The 23,420-nt window shown below is 37.1% G+C and overlaps 1 protein-coding gene across 15 annotated transcripts in view; it reads right to left on the bottom strand.

Moving 5' to 3' along the window:
• LOC105495176 (dedicator of cytokinesis 7) overlaps positions 1-23,420 on the bottom strand; it is a 234,095-nt gene that overhangs the window by 15,201 nt on the left and 195,474 nt on the right. For 10 of the 15 annotated variants that reach the window (XM_024797039.2, XM_024797041.2, XM_024797042.2 and 7 more), the window contains 8 exons: positions 22,997-23,140; positions 19,309-19,440; positions 17,863-17,877; positions 8,103-8,228; positions 6,162-6,251; positions 5,806-6,042; positions 5,307-5,450; positions 4,068-4,174 (listed from right to left, as the gene is read on the bottom strand). In XM_024797039.2, coding sequence (XP_024652807.1) covers positions 4,068-4,174; positions 5,307-5,450; positions 5,806-6,042; positions 6,162-6,251; positions 8,103-8,228; positions 17,863-17,877; positions 19,309-19,440; positions 22,997-23,140 — 995 coding nt within the window. Of the gene's footprint in view, positions 1-4,067; positions 4,175-5,306; positions 5,451-5,805; positions 6,043-6,161; positions 6,252-8,102; positions 8,238-17,862; positions 17,878-19,308; positions 19,441-22,996; positions 23,141-23,420 lie in introns of all 15 variants that reach the window. The other 5 variants (XM_024797040.2, XM_071092112.1, XM_011764451.3 and 2 more) reach the window with 1 other exon arrangement.

Raw genomic sequence — 23,420 nt, 5'->3', positions numbered from 1 at the left:
TTACTCAGCCATAAAAAGGAATGAGTAAATGGCATTTGCAGCAACCTGTATGGGATTAAAGATTATTTATTCTAAGTGAAGTAACTCAGGAATGAGAAAACCAAACATTGTATATTCTCACTCATTAAGTAGGAGCTAAGCTATGAGGATGCAAAGGCATAACAATGATACAGTGGACTTTGGGGACTTGGTGGGAAAGGGTGGGAAGGGATGAGGGATAAAAGACTGGGATGAGGGATAAAAGACTATCAACTGGGTTTAGTGTATACTGCTCGGGTGATGGGTACACCAAAATCTCACAAATCACTACTAAAGAACTTACTCCACTTTGGAAGGCCGAGGCAGGCGGATCACAAGGTCAGGAGTTCAAGACCAGCCTGACCAACATGATGAAACTCTGTCCCTACTAAAAATAAAAAAATTAGCCGCGCATGGTGGTGGGCACCTGTAATCCCAACTACTCAGGAGGCTGAGGCAGAAGAATTGCTTGAACCCGGAGGCAGAAGGTGCAGTGAGCCAAGATTGCACCACCGCACTCCAGCTTGGGCAACACAGCGAGACTCTGTCTCAAACAAAACAAAACAAAAAACAAAACAAAACAAAACAAAAAAAACTTACTCATGTAACCAAATACCATCTGTTCCCCAAAAACCTACGGAAATTTAAAAAAAAAATATGTCTGTAAAGTTATACTGAGTGTGCTTGCCTCTTCTGCCTCCCGATACCTCCTCCACCTCTTCTGCCTCTGCCACTCTTTAGATAGCAAGATCAACCCCACTTCTTCCTCCTCCTCCTCCTCCACAGACTCCTCAACATGAAGGCAAGGAGGATGAAGCCCTTTATGATGATCCACTTCCACTGAGGAAGAGTAAAATACATTTTCTCTTCTTTATGATTTTCGTTTTTTTTTTTTTTGAGATGGAGTCTTGCTCTGTCACCCAGGCTACAATGCAGTGGTGTGTTCTTGGCTCACTGCAGACTCCGTCTCCTGGGTTCAAGTGATTCTCCTGCCTCAGTCTCCCGAGTAGCTGGGATTACAGATGCCCACCACTGTGCCCAGCTAATTTTTGTATTTTTTATTAGAGACGGGGTTTCACCATCTTGGCCAGGCTGGTCTCGAACTCCTGACCTCATGATCCACCCACCTTGGCCTCCCAGAGTGCTGGGATTACAGGCATGAGCCACCGTGCCTGGCCTTCTTTATGATTTTCTTAATAACATTTTCTTTTCTCTAGCTTACTTTATTGTAAGAAGACAGTATGTAATATATATAACATACAAACTATGTACCTAATGACTATATTATCAGTAAGGTTTCCAGTCAATAGCAGGCTATTAGTTAAGTTTTGGGGGGGGTCAAAAGTTTACACGGGTTTTCAGCTGTACAAGGGATTGGCACCCCAACCTCTGTGCTATTCAAGGTCAACTGTACTTAGACACTTTTTAGAATGTACTACATATTGTGAGCCAATAAAAATGTTCATGTAGGCTGGGCATGGTGGCTCTTCCCTGTAATCCTAGTACTTGGGGAGGCTGAGGTGGGAGGATCGCTTGAGGCCAAGAGTTCGAGACTAGCCAGGGCAACATAGCAACACTTCATCTCTACCAAAACCCCCCATCCAACCAAACATAACCAGGCATGGTGGTGCATACCATAAGGCTGAGGTAGGAGGATCCCTTGAGCCCAGGAGTTTGAGGCTGCAGTGAGCTGTGATTGTGTCACTGCACTACAGAGTCTGGGTGACAATGTGAGACCTTGTCTCTAAAACAAAAAATGTTCAGGTACTGTGCCTCAGTCATCTCATGCTGGAAATTTTAATTTAACAAAAGAAAAAGATACATTGTAGTATAAACTATACCACATTCAAATTCAACTTAAATTCTAGTATATTAATTTTAGGAAATAACGTAACCATTAGAATTATAATTTAAACTCTAATTAAAAAATAAGAATTTAAGATTATAAGTATATTATGACTACAGTTTATTAATTTGAAGAATATAACCACTAGAATAACAGTTTAAACTTTAATTGAAAAATAATTTAAGATTATACGTATGACTATTATAAAATACATATGCATAAAGGCATACTATTTAGTTACCATACTGAATGGTAACACCAAAAATTAAAAATGTAGTATTGCCTATAACTCCTTTGTAAGGTTTATATTATGTAGTTTTTGTTGCTGTTGTTCCGTTTTTTTTGTTTGTTTGTTTTTTTTAGACGGAGTCTCGCTCTGTTGCCCAGGCTGGAGTGCAGTGGCATGATCTCGGCTCTCTGTAACCTCCACTTTCCGAGTTCAAGCAATTCTCCCTGCCTCAGCCTCCCAAGTAGATGGGATTATAGGTGCCCACCATCGCACCTGGGTAATTTTTGTATTTTTTAGTAGAGAGGGGTTTCACCATGTGGGCCAGGCTGGTCTTGAACTCCTGACCGCCTGCCTCGGCCTCCCAAAGTGCTGGAATTACAGGCGTGAGCCACTCATGCCCGACCTCTTGTTTGTTTTTTGCAATATAAAAGGAGAAAACCTCCTCTACAGACAGCAACACTTAAGGAGACCTGTTGACTACAGGAATTCATTATAGTAAATGTATACAAAAGGAGGACATTTAAGAATTGTAGTCATGGTAAAATATTCCAAAAACAAAAGCAAGAAACAAAGCACCTGATTGCCTGTTACTAAATGTCTATGACCTAAAGAAGTATGTACTGTTCCATAATCATCTGGCTTACAAAGATGGTAGGGTGTATTTTGTTGTTGTTTTCTTAAACCTCCCAAATAATAAAATTAACCCCAGAAATCAGTCAATTCTAAAAGCAGGAAACAGGTTTCTTTCTTTTACTATCACAGTTCACCTGCTGAATTACTTGCTTTCCTTCTGAGAGTCTAGAATTTTGGTACATGTCAGAGAGAGGGTGCCTACATGACCAGACCCTGATAAAAACCTTTGGCACTGAGTCTCCAATGAGGTTCCCACATTTCACACCTGCTGTCACAACTCATTGCTGAAGGAATTAAGTCCTATGTGACTTGACTGGCAGAGGACCCTTTGAAGCTTGCTCCTGGTTTCCTCCAGATTTCACTCCACACACTTTTTCCCTTTGCTGACTTTACTTGGTATTCTTTCAGTGCAATAAATCACAGGCACCAGTAGTATAACTATATGCTGAGTCCTGTGAGTCCTCCTAGCAAATCACTGAAATTGGGGACAGTCTTGGGGACTGACACACTCATAAATTATTTCACCTAATCTGCACAGCTTCCTTATAGATAAAGTAGATATCATTATCCTTACTTTATAGATTAGAAAATGCAGGATCATAGAAATTAAGTGACCTGGAAAAGCACAATCAATGATAAGGTCAGGATCTGAACACAAGTTTTTTGCTCCCAAGTTTACTGCTTGTAAGTTCCCTCGGGGGAAGGAAGCAGAAACTCAGATATTGAAGATTCACAATAAATAGTAGCTTTTAAGATAAATAGTCTAATAGTAGTTTCAAGTTAATAAAATTTCCTGAGTCTTGGCTTTTCTAATTTTTAAAATTAAATATACGGCACTATGGAGTATGGTAGGGTTGTGGGAGAGGGGAATAAGTATATGCTATTAAAGAATAGTAAATTCTACACAGATTACTTATTATTGTCAACCACTTTTCTGTTTCTTTTTTTTCCTCTCTCTCTTTCTGACACAGGCTCCTGCTCTGTCACCCAGGCTGGAGTGCAGGTACAATCATAGTTTACTACAGCCTCCAACTCCTAGCTCAAGCGACTCTCCTGTCTCAGCCTCCTGAGTAGTTGACACTACAGGTACACAACCTACACTTGGCTAATTTTTAAATATTTTTCGTAGAGAGGGGGTCTTGCTTTGTTTTCCAGGCTGGTCTCAAACTCCTGGCCTCAAATGATTCTTCTGCCTCAGCCTCCCAAAGTGCTGAGATTACAGGTGTAAGCCACTGTGCCTGGCCTATTTTTTCTTTTCAATAGTTCCTTAAGGCCCTTATGTCATACTGTGGTATTGGACAGTCTCAATTTGAAGATCTTGATGCAGAAAGCCTTGAATACCTTTTAGTAAAATCTTTAAAGCAGAGTCGCAGTTTATTATGATGTCTGAAGAGCTTTGGGTCACTAGGTATTTCAGATAGAAAAACCTGGGCAACCTCCAAAGGCCCCTGCAAAATAAGAAAATAAAACAAGAAGTGTTTTTTGGTTTTTTTTTGTTATCTCTAAAATCACAGAGACAGAATTTACTCAAATGATTTTTCTTAGCACTGACATGGCTACATTTAAGCTTAATACATATGTGCCTACGCCTATATTAAAACTCCACAGACAGACTGTTTCAGTATTTTCTAATTTCATTCTACATTCTTATCTACTGCAATTAACTTCTTATTAGTTTATTCTTCAAAGAAACAGAACAGGAACTCAAGGACTGACTACTGTGTTCATTAATGTATTTTGCTTTGTATTTTTCACATTTTAAAATGGATCCTGGATGTAAAAGTTGTCAAGCTACTACATTTGCCAGTCCGCTGATTATCAGAGTTGATTTTGCTAAAACAGCTTCCCTCAGTATTCCAAAGGTGCTCCGGACATTGTGTTAAAGAAGATATCTTTTGTAAGCTACATCATTTGCAGATAAAACCTTAAAATCAAGCATGTTTCTAGGAGGTAAAGGCCTTAAGGTATTTATTTCAGTTTTGGTGGGGCATTTTTTGGCTTTGTTCCTTTAATCTGAAAAGTAGTTAAGACATGGTAAAGGAAATCTTACTTGAAGCCTTTCTGAATTTTCCCTTATCATGGAATATTCCTAAGACTGGGGCCATGCCTAAAATCATCAACAAGATAATTTTAATGAACCAATCACAAAGACTAATGGAGATGGCTTCTAATCTGCATATGACAAAAGAACAGTAATTTATTGTGTCACTATATTATTCAAATTTAAAAAAATGATTCCATGTCACTTATGTAATCCTCACAACTTATTGTAAAGGAGATCTGGGGAAGGTAACATCAGGGAGAACCTAACATAGCAGAGGTTCACATATATGTGCACAGCTCTGAAAACGAGTCTTTGTTTTAAAGATCACAGTCTTTTAGCACAAGCTTTTTAAGGAAATATTATTTTAAGTGAATTGATTCCTTCTTAATAGAATATATAAGAATGCATAGATAGAAAAATATAGGCAGTAGAGAAGGTAGATGCTTTTCATTTGACTTAACAATTATTTGTGATCTGAAATTATCCCAAATCATATTTACAGCTTAAATCATACAGTGCTAGCAAAAAGCACTAACCTGATTCACTGTTGTGCCTACAGATCCCTGGAGTACCATCTGAAGCATTTTGGGGTCTGCAGGATCCTGATGTGTTGCAAATGCCAACTCCTGTGTCTTTTTCTGCATATCCTCAATAGCAACTTCAATTGGTGTTAAGATGATCTGAGTAAAAGAGCATCTGTTAAATTGGTGTACTGACTGAATACTATTTAATGAACTTTATGTATAATCAACTGAAATCAGAAAAAAAAATCAATTGTAAACTTTTATGTAACAATAAAATTCCAAACTTGGATCCCCAAATGAAAAAAAAAAAAAAATCAACCTTTTAAAGAAAAAGCTGGGGGTGAATTAGGATCTTAGAAAAGAAGTAAAAAATTAAGGACTCAAAAATGGGTAAAGTTCTAATATGTTATGGTGTAAGGGATAGTACATATCTTCTGGTACATCTAAGTTGTTGTTACATGGCTTGAATATATTTGCTTCACTAATGCTGTTTGCTCATTTATGGACTTACCTCTTCTTTGTGAGTGACATTGACCCTTGTTTTAATATAAGGAAAGGCATGAGATGTAGTCAGAATGGTTTTCCTTTTGAATTGTTCATGAAGTTCCCCATGGGCACGGCCATCTAAAGTAAAGGGTGTACAGTACATGAATCGGCGAAGATTATAATTTTTGTCAAAATAGGTGATTCTGTCCTTCATCTCATATGTGTCAAAGTATGGCTCCACATAGGTAATCTGAATATACGCCTAGGAAAGAAAAAAGTCCTTCATTTCTTCACTGTTAAGTCATCATTTAGTCCTTCTTAAAATTGCACAGAGGATCTCAAAGAGATGCCTACATGTCATCATAGTCGAATCAACTATACCTTGTTAGGATCTAATTTACACTTGTCTACAGGATTAGAGTCTTTGATTACTTCAACCACATCCTCTCCAAATCTTTCTCCATAAAATCCCTACAATAAAGAAAAAGAAACATTTTATATGAAGTTAAAGAGATTGGGAAATAGAGAAGGCCTGAGGGTGACTCCTGAGCAAAATTAGGAGAATGAGTGCATTCTGTACAATCATATCAATAATTAAAACATAATGATTTAGGCTTATAAAAATTATACTAGCTTATAAATTAGCATGGTCTCGGTCCATATTTATTTGACATTATTCCCATCCACAAACTTTAAATAACACAAAATATCAGAAAACAACAATTTTCTCCAATAAAAACACAGGATTCCACAAGAAGTCCTCAAGAGAAACAAAAGGGAACAGAAAGCAAAGACAAAAGAAACTCATTATTGTTGATGTATAAAAATCTTAGTTTTACTGAGTTTGTTGTGGCTTGCTTTTTACAGATCATGGGTCAATGAATAAACATCCATTTTTAGGAACTATTTTTTTAATCCCAGAATTTTTTTTTTTTTTTTTTTTGAGACGGAGTCTCGCGCTGTGTCACCCAGGCTGGAGTGCAGTGGCGCGATCTCGGCTCACTGCAAGCTCCGCCTCCCAGGTTCACGCCATTCTCCTGCCTCAGCCTCCGAGTAGCTGGGACTACAGGCGCCCGCCACCACGCCCGGCTAGTTTTTTGTATTTTTAGTAGAGACGGGGTTTCACCATGTTAGCCAGGATGGTCTCGATCTCCTGACCTCGTGATCCACCCGCCTCGGCCTTCCAAAGTGCTGGGATTACAGGCTTGAGCCACCGCGCCCGGCCCAGAATTTTCAAATAAAAGCATTGACCTGTTGAAGTTCATATAGGTTTACATTTTGAAAAGGCAACCTTAGGTCAAGAATATAGTGACTATTCCACATGACACTGAGTAGCAGCGTGGGCAAAGGATGAAGCTATTCAAAAGGAAAAATCGAATTTGAATCTTCAAAGGAGAAACCCCCACTGCTCTCCCAAAGGTGATTTTTATAATTGAGTAAGTTTGATAAATACAGTCTCAATTAATATTTCCCAAGACTTACACCTAACCTCTTGAAAAATAAAAAGTAACAGTTTGAGCCAATTTATGTCAGTTTGGCCAGAGAAGTCACCAATAGGAATATAACATCAAGAAATTAACATCAGTGAGAATAAAAACAAGCCTAGAGTACTACTTCTCCAACTGCTTTGTAAATAGAAATCTCCTGGGATCTTGTTAAAATGCAGACTTTGATTCAGAAGGGCTGGGGTGGGGTCTGAGGTTCTGCAGTTCAAACAATCTCCCAGGTGATCCCAATGTTTCTGGTCCATCCACTATACTTTGAGTAACAAAAACAGAGAAAGGTTGGAAAGAACAACTATAACAGAAAAAAACTGGTTAGCCCAGTAAATATGAAACTCAATCATTTATGGTGAAAATTAAGAAGTTATAAAGGTTAAAGGAAGTGTTTTTAAGGTGTGATTTCAGGCTTTTACATTCTAAAGATATCTCACCAGGAACCAGTTAAGCCAAAGAGATAATATGCTTGGGTCAGAAATTTCTTGGGGTTCTGGTTCTAGTTGAATTATTACCTACTCTTTTTCAACGAAATGTGGGATTATACTATATATTTCTCCATAAGTCGCAGTAATTCTGAAGGATACAGGGGTTTCCAAAATATGTGTGAAAATGGTCTCAAAAAATAAACAGTATTACTATTTTATAGCTGCCATAAAAGATTTGAAAGAGTATTATTGTAACTATTAAAAATCCTTATTCTCTAACAGAGTAGTTTATTTGGCAAGATCTGGCTTATTAAATGATTAGATCTGGATCTGAAAGTCTAATCATCAGAGAGAATACAAACTAAAGATGACATTTTATGAACCACCACAGCATTCACCTCCAATCTGTGAGATATCTCTGCAAGTTTGGTTATTGCAGGCTCCTTGTAAACAAATTCTTGTTCATCCAAATCCCCGAACTTGGTTCCATAAAAACCAACACGAAAATAGGTGCCAAACATCCGCTTACCATCCTAGGTTTAGGAAAATGAAGAAACTTTAATATGAAATCTTCCTGTTTTTCACATTATGTTTAGATTGTTACAGCATAAAATTTCCAAAACATTGCAAAAAGTTTTAATTCAAAATTAGAATATTTTAAATGAAGGTTTAAACAAAATAAAGTCTTTCTTTTTTCATTATTTCTAACAAATAACTATGTAAATAGGGCTACTAACAAGTGACTAAATCGCATATAATATTTTCAGAGTTTGTATGAAGTGCCTCCATCACATTGGTCTACGTTTTTAAAATCTATATAATTGAGATAAATTAACTCATTTTTCTTATTGCAAGAAAAGATGCTTGATATAACATAAACTGTCTTAATTGTGCTGATACTAGAGCATACTAGATCAAATTAATTAAACAACACTTACATATTTTTAAATTAGCATTAGCCTTTATATAACCTCTTTACAAATATTAAATGAGATTGTGTAAGTTAGGAGTCAAAGATAGCACCTGGCATAGAGCAGACAATGTAAATGTCAAGACCCTCCAGAAGCACTAAAGCAAAAATTCTACAATTAGCAGCCCTGTGCCAATACACTATTATTATTATTATTATTATTTAGATGGAGTCTCACTCTTTTGTCCAGGCTGGAGTGCAGTGGCACAATCTTGGCTCACTGTAACCTCTATCTCCCAAGTTCAAGTGATTCTCCTGCCTCAGTCTCCCGAGTAGCTGGGATTACAGGCGTAAGCCACCATGCCTGGCTAATTTTTGTATTTTTAGTGGAGACAGGGTTTCACCATTTTGGCTAGGCTGGTCTCAAACTCCTGGCCTCAGGTGATCCACCCACCTCAGCCTCCCAAAGTGCTGAGATCATAGGTGTGAGCCACTGCACCCAGCCCAGTAAAAAATTTTTATGTAGAAGAGTTACTAAAAATGGAACAGAAAGGGAAAAAATATATGAGTGAAAGATAATAAGTAAAAAATTTTTGAGATGATTTGGCTATTCTAAAGCACCCAAACCACCCATTGGCATGCATTAACTACACATTCATGTCAGGTACAAAGTACATTAAGGTCACTTTAATTCTCACACAGCATATCAGAAGACAAATTCTTTCAATAAAAATAAGTATTTGGACACTTTCTATGCAATTTTTACAATGTTTTTTTAAAAAGTGTCACCTCAGCCTCCTGAGTAGCTGGGATTACAGGTGTGTGCCACTTTTCTCAGCTAATTTTTACCATTTAGATACAAAATTACTTTAGGATTCTCTGGTGGTGCCTATATGCACATTACAAGTAAGTAAATACCTCTGAATTCTCTTTAAGCCTAATCTGCCTTATATTTATTTTCCCTATACTGAAAAAGCAAAAGGGCATATAAAATAAGCTAGAAATGCCACACATAATTAAGCAAATTGGGAAGCTCTAATCCTTAATTTACCAGTTTTATAATACCAAAAAAAAAGGTATAGGGATGAAAAACATCCCTACATTTTTGGTCAAAAACATGTAAAATTTTAAAGAAAAATGTCTTTGGAGCTAAAGAAAGTTGAGGTTTCTAATTTAAAAACATTTTTTTTAGTTACTTTATTTCAAAATTTAACACACATAAAAATTAACTGATTTCTACAGAAAATTAATCCATCTAGATAGATTAAATGATTCAATTAAAATTCTGATTAAAACCATAAGTCATAGTACATTTTGACTTAAGTAATAAAGGCACTGCATGAAAAATAAAAAAAAGAAAATTACTTAAAAATTTGATTTTTCAAAACATGTCATATACATATATACATATACATTCCTATTTTTTATTTTTTATTTATTTTTATTTTTTAGTTTTTTTGAGACAGGGTCTAACTCCATTACCCAGACTGGAATACAGTGGTGTGACCACAGCTCACTGCAGCTTCTGTCTCCTGGGCTCAAGCGATCCTTCCACCTCAGTCTCCTGAGTAGCTGGGACTACAGAAGCGTACCACCACACCCAGCTAATTTTTTGTACTTTTTGTAGAGATGGGGTTTTGCCACACTGCCCAGGCTGGTCTTGAACTCCTGGGCTCAAGTGATCTACCTGCCTCAGCCTCCCAGAGTGCTGAAATTACAGGTGTGACCCACCACGCTGGGTCCATTCCTACTTTTTAAACCCACAAATATTAATATGCTGCTATTCTGGCTGTCCTCCTCTCAGAGGTTTCCAGTTTAAAACAATATTCCAATTCTTCAATATTGTGGCCCTTTAAATATTTGAAGATAACAATTAGGACTTGTTCCTTTTAGCTAAACTTTCCAGTTTTCAATCTTCATATGACAGTAATTTCTACTCTGTTGGCATTTTATTAGTTTTTCAATGCCATCCTTTAAAGTGTGATATCCCAGATATAAACATAATACTGTTGATGTGATCTGACCAATGAAGGTGTGTTGGTGGGCTCAATGTCTCCTTGAATCTGAACACTGAATTTTATTAAGGTAGCTTAAAACTAACCTACTTCTTTATTATACTATCTCACAATGACATTTGGTTCAAGAAAAAAAATTAATGGGTGTTTACTATGTTAGCCACCGTTCATCTTCAGTAATAGGAAAGTAAAAATAAGTTAGATTTGCTTCCCAAGAGAGTAAAAAATGTATTCAAACAATTACAAAACGAAGGGATATATGCTATACTAAAAAGAAGTATAAGGAAAGATTAATCTTGTTGCAGCTAAGTCACAACAGAGGTAACACATAGGGTTCTACTCAAAATAAATGGCCAAGTAGACAGGAAAGGGAAGGAAGGAACACTGTGATAGAGGGTGGGGGGAAGGCAGATACAAATATGAGGGAAAGCATTCATCCATTCAAATACTTATTGAGTGCCCACTATGTGTCAGCAAACTGTTCTAGGTATTTATGATAAATCTGTGAACAAAAGGGACAAAGAAGGTGGTCAGGGTAGGTTTCATCTGAGCAAAGACTGAAGGAGATGGGAGACATTCATGTGAATCCCTGACGGACGTGCATCCCAGGCAGAGGAAAGAGCCAGTGCAAAGAGTCGAAGGCTAAAGCCTACCGAGTGTGTTTGAGGAACAGGAAGGTAGGCAGTGTGGCTGGAGCAGAGTAAGCAAGCAGGTAGAATAGGATGAGATAAGGTTAGAGAAGTAACTACAAGGAGTTACTGGATATTTAAAAATAAATGTTTGTGTGCAGAATGGAGTGGGGGAGAGAGCAGCAGGGGATGAGGCTAGGGAGAAAGAAAGGCTGAGAATTTGACTATTTTCAACTTAGACTCCTCTAGTGTCAAACTACTATGGAAGTACGCTTCATGGAAGCACAGTCATATTGCTTCGCCTGCAGGAAAAACATCACTTCATCTTTGTTTCCTCTTCAGAGCTTTGGACCACAGAATGATACCTGTTTTTCTTTTGAATTAAAAAAAATAAAAATAAAAAACTTTCCTATAAATTAGCCTGTTTTTCTAGCATTACCTTTCTTTACTGTTATGAATCCTTTCTGAACTTTCTATCACTCCTCACAATACAGCTTATTCTTCCTTAGCAATACTACTTACTGCTTCCACAATCCTCTGGGTGATAAAACTATGTCCGGGACAAAGAAATCCATCTACCATGTTTCTAAATGGTTCAAACCTCTTATAAGACAAATATATCATAAATCTGTTTTACTTTTGTTGTCTTTATTTAGCAAGAAACATTCCGTTGGACTAGTTGTGTATTTCCACAGTGACATCATTTCTCTAACTTCTTTTATCCTCTCCCAGTTGTTTTCCACTATGCTTCCTTTAAGTTAACTGATTTCCATATAGGCATACCAGTATTTCACACAATGGTGATCTGTCTTTCCTTCTACTAGGTTTATTCCTCTTAAAGAGCATTTACCAGTTCACTTCTAGTTGCAGATCTCAACTTGGAAATACAAAACCTCTTAGATTTTATTAACTAAATATTGTTAAGATTTCTAATAGTAATGATGATAAAATCATATTAACAACAAAAATACCTTCAACATTTTTTGAGTACTTACTATGTGCTAGACACTGGTTAACCACTTTATATGTATTATATCAATTCTTATCACAACTTTATGTGATAGATTCCATTATTTTCACCCTCATTTTATAGATGAGGAAAAGTGTCTTGCCCAAGGTCACACTGTTAGTAAGTGGTGGAGCGGGAAGTTATACTCTAATATATTTGACATTCGACTCCAAACTCTTTTTTTTTTTTTTTGAGATGAAGTCTCACTCTTATTGCCCAGCCTGGAGTGCAATGGTGCAATGTTAGCTCACCCGAACCTCTGCCTCCCGGGTTCAAGCAATTCTCCTGCCTCAACCTCCCAAGTAGCTGGGATTACCACCATGCCCGGCTAATTTTGTATTTTTAGTACAGACGGCGTTTCTCCATGTTGGTCCGGCTGGTATCAAACTCCCGACCTTAGGTGATTCGCCCACCTCAGCCTCCCAAAGTGCTGGGATTATAGGCATGAGCCTCAAGCTCTTAATTAAGCTTTATGTTCCCCATATTCTATATATACTGGTATTAACACCAGGACATTAGTATAACCCCTGAACTATCGTCCACTTCTCTGGTGTTTTCTTGAGAATTCTTACAAATTTCCTCAATAAATTCTTTTGAGGATTACCTCCTTCCCTATGTTCTGTTTTCCTCTATGTTCCATCCTCTACTGCAATTATTTTTGCATGCTTGCATATCCTTTATACTTCAGCATAAAAATCAGGTTGGTGGCTTACTGACAAAACACATTCTTCCAAGATATATTGTACTCCATTTCTTATCAGAAGGACCTATCTGACCATTTTATGTCCCAGTACCGAAAAAAGAAACCACATCTAATATCATCTACATAGTAAATATTTGCTGTCAATATTTTTCTTTCTTTTTAAAAGACAGAGTCTTACTCTGTCACCCAGGCTAGAGTGCAGTGGTGTGATCATAGCTCACTGTAACCTCAAACTCTTGGGCTTAAGTGATCTTCCTGCTTCAGTCTCCCAAGTAGCTAGGACCACAGGGGCATGCCTAGCTTATTTATTTATTTATTTATTTATTTATTTATTTATTTATTTATTTATTTTGGTAGAGATGAGATCCTGCAGTGTTGCCTGGACTGGTTTCAAACTTCAGGCCTCAATCAATCCTCCTGCCTTGGCCTCCCAAATGTTGGGATTACAGGTGTGAGCCACCATGCTGGGCTTTCATATCTTTTTTTTTTCTTCTCAAAAGTAGCATAAGGGGCAGAAAAAAATCAGTGGTATGGCATATATTATCAGGTGCTCAGTTATGGGTCTATATGGGTCATCAGGGAGTCACTAACTACCAGAAAGTATCTCCTCTTAGAGACATTAAGATTCTTCCCATTTACTATGTTTTCCTTAACTTTCTTCATATCTAACTTTACCTTCCCGAGGTAAAGGCTCATGGATGTTTTACACCTACAATGTTCTGATTTCTTTTTTTTTTTTTTTTTTTTGAGACAGGGTCTCGCTCTGTTGCCCAGGATGGAGCATAGCAGCGTGGTCTCCGCTCACTGCAAAGTCCACCTCCCTGGCTCAAACAATCTTCCCACCTCAGTCTTCCAAGTAGCTGAGACCACAGGTACATGCCCCGGCAATTTTTGTTGTTTCTTTTTTGGTAGAGACATGGGTTTTGCCACGTTGACCATGCTGGTATTGAACTCCTGGACTAAAGCGATCCTCCCACCTTGGCCTCCCAAAGTGCTGGGATTACAGGTGTGGGTCACTGTGCCTGACCTGTTCTTTCTTCTTTAAAGTGTTACATTTACCCACTCAACTACCCAAAAGTACTTGTTTTCACTATATTCTATTCTTGAATTTTTATTTCATTTCCTTCTTTCAGAGTTGATCCCCCTGCTCATTATAATTTGCTGTTTCTTTTTTTTTTTTTTTTTTTTTGAGACGGAGTCTCGCTCTGTCGCCGGGGCTGGAGCGCAGTGGCCGGATCTCAGCTCACTGCAAGCTCCGCCTCCCGGGTTTACGCCATTCTCCTGCCTCAGCCTCCTGTGTAGCTGGGACTACAGGGGCCCGCCACCTCGCCCGGCTAGTTTTTTGTATTTTTTTAGTAGAGACGGGGTTTCACCATGTTCGCCAGGATAGTCTCGATCTCCTGACCTCGTGATCCGCCCGTCTCGGCCTCCCAAAGTGCTGGGATTACAGGCTTGAGCCACCGCGCCCGGCCAATAATTTGCTGTTTCTAATCCTGTTTTGTCTTTTAATTGCTTGGATGTGTTACTTTATCTCATTTAGCTTTAATGTGGATTGAAGAAAATAAAAATCCAACAGAAGCCACTGAGCCAGAACTATGGCCAGTATTTCTAAACATATAAAAACCAAAATACTGGCTCATATTCATATCCATTCAGTTCAACAATGAGAGTTAAGATATACTTATTTTTCATGTGTCAATCTCAAAAGTTAGGGTAATCTATATTTTCTTAGTGATCTAGTAGAGATCTTCTCTAGCCTTTCTGAAAAATGTAAGATATACTTTACTAAAGTAGTGGTGGTCTTTAAATAAATATGTTGTGATCTTTGAAGGAAAAAAAAAAGTATCACATGACTATGTTATCACTGCTTGGGTTTTGATTTTTCTGAAAAATTTAAACTTGTATTAGTGTACTTCTGAATACAAATTGGTCACTATTTGATAACTGAACAAACTTTTCTTTTTTAACCCTAACCCTAAGACAGGGTCTCACTCTGTCGTCCAGGCTAGATTGCAGTGGCACCATCATAGCTCACTGCAGCCTTGATGCCTGGGCTCAAGCAATCCTCCTGCCTCTGCCTCCCAAGTAGCTGGGAGTACAGATGCACACCACCATACCTGGCCAATTTTTCTAACTTTCTGTAGAGATGGTCTCGCTATGTTGTCCAGGCTGGTACAAACATAATTACAAAAATAAATACATATACATACATAACATAGAAAGTGGTTATAAAAATTTTCATATAGAAATTTAACATTTCTTTTTCTGCTAAAAATAAATAAATATGCATCATAAAAAAGAAGTGTTCAAAACATGCTTTTAGGCTGGGTATGGTGGCTCATTCCTATAATCCTAGCACTTTGGGAGGCTGAGGCAGGTGGATCACTTGGGGCCAGGAGTTTGAGATCAACCTGAGCAACATGGCACAACCCTGTCTCTACAAAAATAGAAAAAATTAGCTGGTGGCATGTGCCCACAGTCCTAGCTACTCGGGAGGCTGAAGTGGGAAGATCACCTGAACCCTGGAGGTCAAGGCTGCAGAGAGCTGTGATTGCACCACTGCACTCCAGTCTGAATTATGGAGTGAGACCCCATCTCATAAACAAACATTTTGAAAGACAACAAACATGCTTTTACTTCCTACTATTTTGAGAAACACAAAAAGACTTTGGGAAAAGTAAAAATAAAAGTGAACACTAAACAGCCATTAAAGAACTGAAACTACCAGAGGAGATAACAGTCACATGATTCCTGAAAGGTTCATGATTTATTATTTTGCGTGGTAAATACTTTACCAAAATACTAAGTTTTAGAGTTATCTTTCTCTCTCTCTCTCTCTCACACACACACACACACACACACACACACACACACACCCTTAAAAGCTCTGCCAACTCAAATAATTTGTACTAAATCAAGGAGCACAATAAAAACATGAAACATGTGACTAATATATAAGCCCAGATGGGGTTTTCCTATAAGTTGTGGAGCAAGTTATCAATTCAAAGAGCCTTTCTACAATATACAGATTATCCTTACTGGACTTCAATCCAGTGAGAGTTCTATCAGAATACTAGAAAATTAGCTAGGAAACATAGCTTTTAGAAAAAACAAAACTACTGAAGTTTTCATAGAGTCAAAAAGAAAAATATCCACAAGATAGAACTTACCACAATAGACAATAGTAAAAGTGGGGAGTAGGGTCAGCAACCAGGGACAAGAGAGAAGAGAAAACAGAAAGCATTTTAATTACAGAAATTTCAAAACAAATAAGCAGCAAATGGTAGAAAACACATTTTTTAAATGCAGGCATCCATTTAAGTTTTACAAAGGAAAAGCAAAAAACAAACGTGCAACAAATTTAGCAGCTACAAAGCTAAAGGTCCAGTAAAAGGTAGTGACAAGTATATAAACAAGAAAATAAAGTCTGTGAGACTTTTACCATGCAATAAACATGATGACAGAATGATATTAATGTCATAACCAGTGAAAATTATACCTTTCAGGGGTCGATTTAGCATCACGGAAACTAGTAATAAACTGCTCAGAGGTTTCAATATGTTATTTTAGGCCTAATTTTCAACTAATTATATTTCAAGTTAGGAAATTTATAAGGAGTTTCATCATTCATAGATAACCATGGCAAGTCTCTTTATGTATGTCTTAACTGAGCCATAGGAATGAGGATTATATTTTGAGTATTAATACAGTCATATACAGAGAATTAAGGTAGATTTATAAAAGTACTGGCTTCATCTAAAGAAAAACAAGACTTGGGTAGTATTTCAGAAATGGAGGAAAACTCAGTAGTAATATTTATTCCCAGGGTTTTCTATCTGGGGCTTAAAACAAGGATTGCAATGCAAACCCAAAAAGAGAAGCCTAAGCTGTTCGATCAACATAAATCTGACAACAAGTGAAAGGCAAAGCACACAACTTCACAAATATACCTAGCTTTAAATAAACCTGACTTATTACTACTTTGCTTTACCTCATCAAAATAAATTAGGGCATATTTTATAGAATTATTTACTTTGCAAAAACATTTAAAATAATGGTAATTAATTTTTCCTGGCATTTTTTTCAGGTAAGATTGTATTTACATAAAACTTTTTGTGAGTCTTAACTACTACATAAAAGGAAGCATGTGTAGTCTTATCAAACAATATATCAAATGCTTTCAGAATATGAGGTCAAATTAAATTATAAGTTCTCTTAATTTCTTTATCCCTCTCCCCAGTAAAGTGAATTTCTTTCCCCAGTAGTGCTTATAGTCAAGGTGAAGAGACTCAAGATCAAATTACACAGCATCTCATCAATTCTAAAATGTACTTTTTTTGCCCACATTTTAATGCTTTTATAGTTGGTATTCATCTTTCAACTAATAGGATATCTTGGCTTAACACACAGGGATTTTTTTTTTTCCTTTCTTAAAGGCATATAAAATACTAGTATGTTTTGTAATTGATGCCATCTGAGATCAGATGAAATAGAGTATTTTCTATTTACACCTCTGAGCAATAACACATAAATCGACCTCTGTAAAATGAGGTGAAACAATATGGTTAAAAAAAGAAATCTGTGTATAAATGTTGATGAGAGAAATGCTTCAAATTGAAGGATAAAAACTAAAGTGATGACAAAGTGGCTCATTTACCAAAGAATCTCATTAGTGTAACATATGGATTTCCATGCACTGCCTACAACCTCTTAATAAGATATTTCTTAAAATAACTTACAATATTTTAACAAAATTTCTTTGGTTAATGAATTCAGTTGATAGCAGATAGCAACAGAATGCCCACAGCTAGCACATGTGGGCAAAGCATTGGCATAAGAAATCTTATAAAATCAATCTATTAGTGTCTTTAACTAACTAAAACATTACCTACCTCCCAGCCAGTACTCTGTATAATAAAAAGTAAAAAAGGGCAAGTCATAAAAAAACTGTTTAAAAAGAACAAAAAAGGCCAAAGGCACCATATACCATAAATTCTTCTCCACAAATAGAAGACAGCAGGATATTTTAAACAGCATATTCATTTACTTAAGACCTGCAATAATTTCATAAATTGCTTGGTCAAAACCCAGTGGCTAAAATTTTGCCTTTTAAAAACTTTAAGTGAAAGTACAAATTTTAGGGAAAGAGACCCAGCTGCTTGTTCCATTTACATGTTTAAGTGATCTCTAACTAATGTGAGCTGCACTTTACTAAGTATCCAGGATAAATTAAAATACAAATTGCAACTCTGCTCAAATGCCAATGACAAAAATGGCTGAAAGTTTCTCAGAAACGACTAGCGCTAAATGTGCCAGACCTAACATTTATAATTTGCAATTTACAGCTCTAGAAACTGGTTTGAGGTTCCTGTGACAGTATATGTACAACTGATTATTAAAAGACCTACCTGTTATGGTCATGAAACCTAATCAATATTTTTCGACTTTAACATTTTAATAGATGACAATAAAATCCTGACTTCACAGGATAGCAGCCCTGTTTTGAGACTGTCAAAGGCTTTTCAGATTAATCAGTTCATTTAGAACAGCTTAATTCATTGCAAAAAAGAAGAGATCAAGCTGATAGGTAACAAAGTAGGACTAATACTGAATACAAAAGTGGATAGTCATACTCCACCTCCTTTGACACTGGCAGCAGTAGGTAATAGTAGGGTAGCAAGGGGAAGGGAACAGAAAAGTGGAGGAGGAGGAGACTCGATAGGATATTTTGCAGTATTTCAATGAAGCCAAGGATTTAGTTTCAAAGAAATCAACTGCTAGTAGTGTACTTCATTTTAAAACTAAGTTTAATTTGATTCTAATTTTAGTGATAATATGTAGATTCCATAATGAACTATAAAGTAATGAAATACTATTAGAATTAAATATACACTAAGACAACCATTTTATTCATTATTTTCACAAAATAATATTTTTTGTATTAGAAATATATCAAAGGATGATTGAATGTAAACATCTAGGAAACATAAAGTTCAGTTGCAGTCATTAAAAATATTAGTAGTTTATTAGTTTCACATCATTTAATTTAAAAAGCTGAAATATGATCTACCTTGTGAAACAAAAATCACAATATTTTAAAACTTGCTAATTAATAATTCAAAAATGAAAAAAAAAACTATGCAGATAGTTTATAATGATCACCATTACTTTAGTTACTGAGCTTTGCTTTGGCCACGAACTATCATTTTGACCGTTCATTGGTAGTCTGATTAAAATGGTCATCTCACTGGATCTAGTTTGACATCAGTACAAAACAACATTAATGCTTTCAGACAGTTTTTTCCCTTAATAGTGAAGCTAGAAATTGGAATCATTACCTGATGAACAATTTTGCTGAATGCTTCTTGAAGTTTACCATGAATTGTGGATAGTTTCTTTGCATCCCGATTAGCTTCATGAATAGGAATAAGTACTTTGTAAACCTCATTAACTGCTTCATACATGCCAGCCTGTAAGAAAAAATTTTATAAGATGTTGCTTTCTTTTACATCAATAAGAAAGTAATTATATGAATTTGCAATATTTCTATTAAGATAATACCGCTGAGGCTGCGCGGAGGCTCACGCCTGTAATCCCAACACTGTGGGAGGCCGAGGCGGGTGGATCACGAGGTCAGCAGATTGAGACCATCCTGGCTAGCACGGTGAAACCCTGTCTCTACTAAAAAATACAAAAAATTGGCTGGGCGTAGTGGCGGACGCATGTAGTCCCAGCTACTAGGGAGGCTGAGGCAGGAGAATGGCATGAACCCAGGAGGCGGAGCTTGCAGTGAGCCGAGGCCGTGCCACTGCACTCCAGCCTGGGCAACAGAGTGAGACGCCATCTGGGGTGGGGGGGTGGGCGGGGGGAAGATAATACCACTGGAGCTTTTCCAATAGGAAACAAAAACAAATACTAGTTTTTAACTGTATTAAGGCTTAATAAAAAGAATTTTCCAATGTATCTTCTCCTCTGGATAAATGGGTATGTATGCAGATATGTGTGTGTGTGTGTGTACATTAATATATACACATACACATATGTGCATATTTATATTTCTATAATTTGAATTGGGCATTTTCCTTTTATCTGCCCAATAATTACTTCACTAAGGCTAATGTGTGTATGTATACTTATCTATGCATATAAACTTTTGCAGAAACTAATTCTGAGCAGCGGAAAAAGGAATTTAATATTACACTGGTCACAGATACCCAATTCTCCTATAATCAGATAACCCGTGGCCTCCTGGGACACAAAAATCATTTACTTTTCCAAAATATTAAGCTGACGCAGGCAATCTCCTATTGTAAATCTCCTATGGAAAAAAATCACAAATCTTTAATAAAGCATAGAAAGTTCTGAGCCACCAGATTTCCTTCCACTGTGGGCTAGTTGGCCAGTGGTTGCTATGGTTATAATCACATAATCAGAGTGAGAGACAAGATGTGTTTGTATTGGTCTTCTATCCCTTATCTATTTTTTTTTTTAATTAATAAGAAACAGGGTCTTGTTCTGTTTTTTAGGTTGGAGTACAGTGGTGTGATCATAGCTCACTACAGCCTTGAACTCCTGACCTCAAGCAATCCTCCCACTCCAGCCTCCTAAGTAGCTAGGACTACAGGTGCTCACCACCATGCCCAGCTAATTTTTTCACTTTTTGTAGAGATGGGGGTAATCCCAGGATTACTATGCAACCTCCCAAAGCACTGGGATGACAGGCGTGAGGCACTGGGCTTGACCCATCCTTTATATTTAATAATGGATTGGTGCTGTAGTAAGAGGAGAGAGAGATGTTTTCCAAAAGCCATTGAGTCCTCATTGCTTCACAGATCAGCAAACATATTTTCCCAAAGAAAAACACATGGTCCTTATATTTCCCAGTACGTTTGTAGGAGTATAATTAAACAATAATGTAGTTGTACTAGTGAAATATGTTTAGTGTAACTAAAATGCTCCAGTAATTATTTTAACTAAAATCAGATTAATTGAAAAAGAATAAAATTTACAATCATATACAACTGCAAAAGAATTTTAATAATATAGGTTACTGTCCCCCAATCTAAATGCACTACTGTGAATTATTAAAATCACACACATACAAACACACAGAGTTATGCTAATTAAAACATTCCACCAATAGCAAAAAACCCTTGCCCCCTGCTAGCTTAGACAAGTGTAGGGGTGGAACTGGAATGGTCAACGTCCTTAGAGGCAAACATTTTAAAAGAGGATCGACACCTAATATTTTAACTCTGCAAAAACACTCTTAAGAGTCTCACAATTGCCAATAATGATGAAAACGATGGTAACAGTAAACACACTAGTACTTACTTGGAGCCAGGAGCTGTGATAAGCACTTTAAATACATGAACTTACTTAATCCTAAAAACATTCCTATGAGGTAGGTACTATTATTAGATGTATTTAATAGATAAGTGAGGCACCAAGAGGTTAAATAATTTGTGCCTGAAGTAACACAACTGCTAAATGGCAGAGCCAGGATTTGAACTTTGGCAGTATGCCTTCTAAATCTACCCTTAATCAATATATTGCAGGATAGGGATAAGGCCTGGTGAAGAACAAATCAATTCCCAACAGAAGTAAAAAAGGGGAAAGAGGGCAGCATTGCATATTACCTCAAGCTTCTTTCTTACCCTAACATGAACCTCAGTGTCTCCTAAACCTTGGGTGCTGGGACACTAAACATTCAGCGGAAAAGTCAGAGGAATTAAGTGACCCTATCAACATGGTTTAAGAAGGTGAGCATGAATTCAGCTAACTATCTTTTCTTTCTCCAATAAACATCCCATCTGGGTTTCATCTGACTGCTTTAGTTCTTCACATATGGATGGAAGGGAACAAGATTGGGGTTATAGCGTGGTAGCATAGTCAGGTAAGGGATTCAGGATGCAGTTCATTAAAGAGCAAGGTCCAGGGCTCCGATAACTACCTAATGAGGATTACTATGCAACCAACGGAATGAGTGGTCATAACTTTCTTGGACACCAGGGCAATGCCCATCATACTGGAAAGAAGATTCTCCATTTCATCCAATAGACAAGATCTATTTATAGAGCCCCGTCAGTCTACCAACTAGGAACTTATATCACTCAGAGACTTTCTGTTTTGTTTTACTATGTTTTTTAACTTAAAGGTTTTAGAAAATATTTGGCAGTAAAAGTTTTATGAACCAAAAAATATCTGCTACAAATCACATGCTGGTTCATAAACAAGCAAATGAAAAACACTGGTGGGCTGGGCACAGTGGCTCATGCCTATAATCCTAACACTTTGGGAGGCTGATCAGGGGAACATAACTTGAGGTCAGGAGTTTGAGACTAGCTTGGGCAACAAAGTGAAACCCCATCCCTACAAAAAATAAAACAATTAGCCGCGCGTGATGGTGTGCCCCTGTATTCCCAGCTGCTCAGGAGGCTAAGGTGGGAGGATCCCTTGAGCCCTGGAGTTTGATGCTGCAGTGAGCCAAACCACTGGAACACTGGGGGAAGTGACAGATTATTAAGATGAAAAGGAGTAAGCCAATAATGAATCTAGAAAGAAAATCTGTTCCTAGATAGTTTTTAGGGGACATGGAATAAAAAACAATTTTTTTTTTTTTTTTTTTGGTGACAGAGTTTTACTCTGTTGCCCAGACTGGAGTACAGCAGCATAATCATGGCTCACTGCAGCCTCAACCTCTTGGGCTCAAGCAATCCTCCCACCTCAGCCTCTCAAGTAGCTGGGACCACAGGCATGAGCCACCATGCCTGGTGAACTTTTAATTTTTTGTAGAGATGGTATCTCACTATATTCCCCAGGCTGGTCTTAAACTCCTGGACTCAAGCAATCCTCCCATCTTGGCCTCCCAAAGTGCTGGGATTACAGGCATGAGCCACCATACCAGGTCCAGAACAAATTATCTTTAAAGAAAAGTAGGGTCATAAGACAGAGAGAATAAATACACATGTCATTGATAATTAGAGGTATGAAACTCTGGAAAAAGAATTAACAAGAGTCATCTACCATAGAGAAAGAAGCAGCTGCTTGTTCCAGTAATCCCACAAGTCCTGACTCAGTAAAGTATTTTCCAGAGCAGATACCTTCTTCATCTGGAGATACCACATCATCTGAGACCGCAGATTCTTCTAAAACATTAGATGAAATATTCTAGGGAAAAAATAAATTGAAAAGGTTTTTGAAACATAATTTTCTAGCATAAAAATGTATAAAAAGAAATAACTGAAGATGAACTGTAACTATCAGGTTAGGTTTAAAAAAAGGAGAGTAATATAAAGGTAAAAGATAAATCTCCAAAAACTTTCTGTATTTTGAAGATGATAAAATGAAAACACCACTGCTAGATAACTTTTCTCTTAATAAAAAGTGGTATGAAAGAAAATTAAGAAACGTCATGGGCTAAAGGAAATTGTAATATGACATAAGACAT

Source organism: Macaca nemestrina, chromosome 1 (assembly GCF_043159975.1).
Source record: "Macaca nemestrina isolate mMacNem1 chromosome 1, mMacNem.hap1, whole genome shotgun sequence".
Taxonomy (NCBI): Eukaryota; Metazoa; Chordata; class Mammalia; order Primates; family Cercopithecidae; genus Macaca; species Macaca nemestrina.
The sequence above is the reverse complement of the archived record's forward strand: the minus strand, read 5'-3'. Positions and strand labels throughout refer to the sequence as shown.